The following is a 5,265-nucleotide window of genomic DNA, read 5'->3' on the forward strand; positions in this document are numbered from 1 at the left end:
CATATTTCTTATTCTTTTAGCAATATACAAGAAAATAAAATATTTATCATGCTGAAATATATTTAATTACAGTTTGAAAATTTTGATTTTATTTAAGAAAAATTCAGACATTTTCAACAATGTCTTTGAAACAATACATATTTATCTGCTATTGATTCAAATTTTCCAATAATCAGAAATGGCCTTTTTAATAATATCTAATAAATTAATTAAAATTACAAACAATAAACTTTTAATTCATTTTGTCAGTTTTAATATGACCTTACTTAAGTAAAGTCTTAGAAAATCAGAAAATGATACATCTACCTACATCGGAGGTTGAACTATAAGAATGGTTTTTATTCTGTGTATTTGTTTCTGTGACTGTTTATCTAGCTCTTCTCATTTCACACTCCTCTCTGTGTCAGATTTGTGTGTGTGTGCGTGTGTCTCTCTGTGTTAAACACCTAAGAGAAAACTTGTTCAGGACAGGTACAATTTTTGTTTTGGTACTGTCATGATAAGCGCTCTTGTGGTTACTTTTAGAGTTGAGTTCTAATACATATTTCACATATGTCATTTAACATGCAGTCTTGAAGAATGTCAGGGTAAGACCTAAGGCTACAATCCTCTCTACTGAAGGATATACTCTATTTTCCAATATTCACACAAAGCAACATTTTCAGGAAGGACACATGAACTAACTCAAGGCACAGGATTGTCAAAAAATAAGGTGAAACCACAGCTAAAGTCATTAATTCTTTTTCTCTGCATACGCAGTCTAGAAACCTGAAATAAAAATAGGCCAAAGCACAACAGATTTTAATAAGCTTAAGCAAAACAAATAAAATACATAAGTTAAGCCATAAGAGAACTGAAACACAGAAAGAAATATTTGCTTCAATCACAAAAGAGAACTTGGGCAACCAGTTAGATCTTACTGAAACTTAAAACAGGGAAGAACTCACTGAGTCACAGCTCTCAACAATGATGATGTCCGGGAACAGGATGTTTCCCATTTTGTAGAGTCCCATTCAAGCCAGTCATGCATGGATTTGCATTTTGGTTTGGAAGTTTTGGGACCTGCCCACTCTCAGTCATCTCTGCCTCCACTGTGCTAGCCAGCCAGTTCTATAAATTGGTACTTGACTGTATGATTGCAGACTCCTGATATTCACATCCTAGACTTCTTTGGAGAACCTGGTGAGTGTCTCTTTTTAAGTTGGTCTGCTATTTTGTTCGTTCTATGTGCTATAGTCAATTTTAACAGAGCAAGTGTCTTGAGTTCAGTTTTGGTCATGGGATGAATGAGATCTAACTAGCATTCAGAAAATTCACAGTGGATACAATACTCAAGAGTGATAAGTAGCTTTTCTTTACATAAAATACCTGCAGTGCACAGGATATTTCTATTTCATGTGTACATTTCGGTGTTCTTTGTTAGGCTACATACTTAACTATGTATTAGAACCCAAGTCTTTCCTTAACTGTCCTTTACTCTTTTGCCCCAGACAACCTGCTAAAATAATACATGTAAAGAAAAGGACAGGCACTGGTGTTGTTATTTCTCAGAGCGAAAGTACTTGTGACACCCTTTCTTGAAAGTGTTTTCTTGTATAAAGAGAATTACTTGTTTCATTGGAACAAAATACTTTCTCTGCAGAAAAGGACTGAAACACAGGATCATTTTCCAAGGCTGCAGTAAATGAGTGCAGACAGGAAAGAGAAAAGCAAGCAAGCCTAAAATAGGAGTTAGGAAATAATGTTGATGTTCAGAGAGACAAATTGAGTTGATACTCCATAACTCCATCTCTCTTCTCAGAATTGATCACCACTCAACACTCTCATGTAATCTCTTTCAGATCCTGAGACTCCAGCACTATGTCTTACCAACAGCAGCAGTGCAAGCAGCCTTGCCAGCCTCCACCTGTGTGCCCACCTCCGAAGTGCCCAGAGCCTTGTCCTCCTCCAAAGTGCCCTGAACCTTGTCCTCCTGCAAAGTGTCCAGAGCCTTGTTTTGTGCCATGTCCCCCTCCCTCATGCCAGCAGAAATGCCCTCCGGTGCAAACTCCTCCCCCCTGCCAGCAAAAGTGTCCACGCAAGAGCAAGTGAGGACTTCAGCAGTCATGAGGATAAGGGGAAGAGAAGAGAATCTATTTCATGTAACTGCAAAGAAATACCTTCCTTTTCCCTCCAAAGCCTTTCATGAATGCACAGGAATCTTCTCCACTTTTCCCTCTGCATGTGCCTGTGATGACCGCTTATACAGAAGTTTTCCTGTTTTTGCTATCTTGAGCCTGCTGACAATGATCTGTCCTCAATGATTTGGCATTCCAGACAGTCAGTGTGAAGTTTAGCTGTTATCTATCCTCTGCACTCAGGAGATGTTTCTCCAAATTTCTGTTACCTTAGTTGTAGTGCTGCAATTGAAATTCCATTTCCTGAATAAATCACAATCTGATGAATGGGATTAGTATGTCCTTTTCTTTTGATATGAACACTATTACAAGTTATGCAGGGATTTGCATTTTTGTTTCAAAATTTTAGGACCTGACCACTCACAGTCAGTTCTGCTCCTGCTGGGCTGGCCAGCTAGTCCTATAATTGGTCCTTGAATGCATGAATGCAGACTTTTGGTACTCAGGTCCTGGAATACATTGGAAAAACTTGGTGTGCTTTCTTTTTCTTGAATTGGTCTTACTTTTTGTGCTTCCTATGTCCTGTAGTTCTGTACTTTTAATCATTGACTCTCAAGTCATCTGGCTGTAATCAGGTTTTGACTGATTTTTTGTCATAACAAAGATTGTTTTGTGTTGGTTTCTTTAGGAGACACATTATTTAACTCTGCATAACTATAGTGTCTCCTTTAGCATATACTAATTCAGGAGCACTATCTTATCTTCAGATATGGAGTGCCATTTAGAATATATTCCTACTTTCCCCTAATACCACCATGTATTTTGTTCTTCATTGACTCATTCCATGGACAAATAGTAACACATTTATATCAGCTATCATAATTATGTTTTTGTTCTTTTATAATTGGCACCACTATGCCAACTATGGAATTTATAAGGTCTGTATTTTTCTTAATATAATTATATACAATTTCATTCAGTTTTCTCAAAATTATATGACATCATTATTCATTATCATTGACTATTACTCCAGTATATCTGTGTGTCATGATTTCTTAATTCATTCATTCTCTGGTAAGCAGCTAGATTGATTATTTTGTATGTTAGAATTAGTGCTGAAACATAGATGGTTATGCAGGCATCTCTGTTGTATGTCCTCTAGGATATTTATTTAATAATATAATGAACCTAAATGATGCTGCTGAATTATATGATAGTTTTGCTTTAGTGTTATTTCTTTGGAAGACCCCACAGTGATTTCAATATTTGATTGGTTAATCTACTCTTTTCCAATCTGAGTATTTGTGCTCCTTCTGCTCCACTGTTTGGCCACGTCCTGTTATTACGTCAATGATACTCAATCTTACACAGGCAAATGATTTTGGTGTAATTTGGGGTTTTGTTTCTTTAATAACTTGAAATATTGAACATTTTCTTGTTACTATTATTTGTTGAAACTGTTAATTATACCTCAAACTTGTCTTTAGTAACTATTGAACTATGTCGTGCCTTTTCATTTGCACAGTCTATAGCACTTCATTAGTTGTTTGTAACTGATAATTTTAGAAGCTGCTGGTCCACATTCTTTCCACTACCCTTACTACCATCCCATTTTCATCTGCAGGATGTACATCACTAATTCCACCATTATTATCACAAACAGCACAGACTATCACAGTATCCACTTCTACAAACCTTCTCCATTTCCATCCTCACTCTTCTCATCCCATTAAGGACATCATATTCATGTACATCCCTAGTTACATGCTCATTGACTCCAGCAACAACAGCATCACTTGTACAACCACCATCAGTAGCTCAATGACTATATTACAGTTGGTCCAGTAAGGATGTGGCTTGCACATAATTAGCGTAGGTATCATGTTCCAACACATGTTATATTTCATCTTCGCTTTATTTTCTTCTGATATTTATTTTATCCATAATATTGCAGATAATAGGTGAATGTAATTGGGTATCTTCTTTGTTTTTCAGGAGGAGTTTTATGTATGAACCGAAATATTTTCATGTTTCTATTAGAATTCTTCTACTTACTATTATCATTATTATGTTACATATTAATTTTATATCCCTTTCATAGCCCGTGCTCCTGGTCAACCTCTTCCATAGTTTTTTTCCCCATCATCCATCACTTTTTCTTAAGGGAAGATGGGTTCCTCTCCTTGGAATTTCCCCATCTTGGCACATATAGTATCTCTGATGCTAAGTGAATCTTCTCCAATGAAGCCACATACAAGGCAGCTCATCTAAAAGAATATATTCCACACAGGGGCAATAGTTTTTGGGCTAGTCACTTTTCTAATTGTTTGGACTCCACATGAAGACCAAGCTGCATATAAATTTGTTCACTTTACATCTGGATTGTGCCTGCTGTCTCTCCCTTTCCTACTGTTATTAATCCCTTCTCCACTACTCCCCTTTCTTCTCCTCAGAGAAGTGGAAGCCCTCCCATCCCCTTGGGTTGTACTCCATCCTCAGAATCCAATCACCATAAGAGAAAGTGCATCCTTTTCCATCGAGATCCAACCAAGAAGCCCTGTCCAGGGAAGGGGATTCAATGGCAGGCAACACAGTCAGATGGAGGCTCTGCTCAAATTAGTATCCTTTAAAACATGGATGTTTCAGAAAGTTAACATTGTTTCTAAAAGTTAAAATGGTCTTTCCTTCTCTTTTGCTATCAACTTCCTTTTACACTCCATAAAATTTAAGAAGCATTCTCTCATGGGGCCACACTTCTACAGATATTTTAAAGTTTAATCTAGGGGCTGGAGTTATTTTAAAAGAGATATTTTAAAAGTTAATTTGGGGGTCCAGTGGTTAAGAACAGTGAGTACTCTTCCAGAGATCCTGAGTTCAATTCACAGCAAACATATAGTGGCTAATAACCACCTATAATTGCATCTGATGCCCTCTTGTGGTGTGTTTGAAGATAGCTACAGTATACACGCATAAATGTATAGATAAAAATAAAATTTTATTTATGAAATTAAATAATTTCCTCAATTGAATATCCGGATACATTTGTGATTTCCCTTTTAATTTAGAATTGGAAATTACTGCAGATTTACAACATTTCTTCTTAAGTACTGAACACACTGGTTAGTTAAAGTTATGGCAAGTACTAACT

The 5,265-nt window shown here is 36.4% G+C and overlaps 1 protein-coding gene across 1 annotated transcript; it reads left to right on the forward strand.

Annotated features, from left to right (window-relative positions):
- The first annotated feature begins 1,140 nt into the window (after positions 1-1,140).
- LOC102550512 (small proline-rich protein 2D-like) lies at positions 1,141-2,447 on the forward strand. Its single transcript, NM_001408877.1, is given in 2 exon segments — positions 1,141-1,182; positions 1,842-2,447. A coding segment is annotated over 1 exon segment (231 nt). The 5' UTR covers positions 1,141-1,182; positions 1,842-1,860; the 3' UTR covers positions 2,092-2,447.
- The last annotated feature ends 2,818 nt before the right edge of the window (positions 2,448-5,265 follow it).

This window comes from Rattus norvegicus, chromosome 2 (genome assembly GCF_021556685.1).
Source record: "Rattus norvegicus strain SHRSP/BbbUtx chromosome 2, alternate assembly SHRSP_T2T, whole genome shotgun sequence".
NCBI classification, from domain to species: domain Eukaryota; kingdom Metazoa; phylum Chordata; class Mammalia; order Rodentia; family Muridae; genus Rattus; species Rattus norvegicus.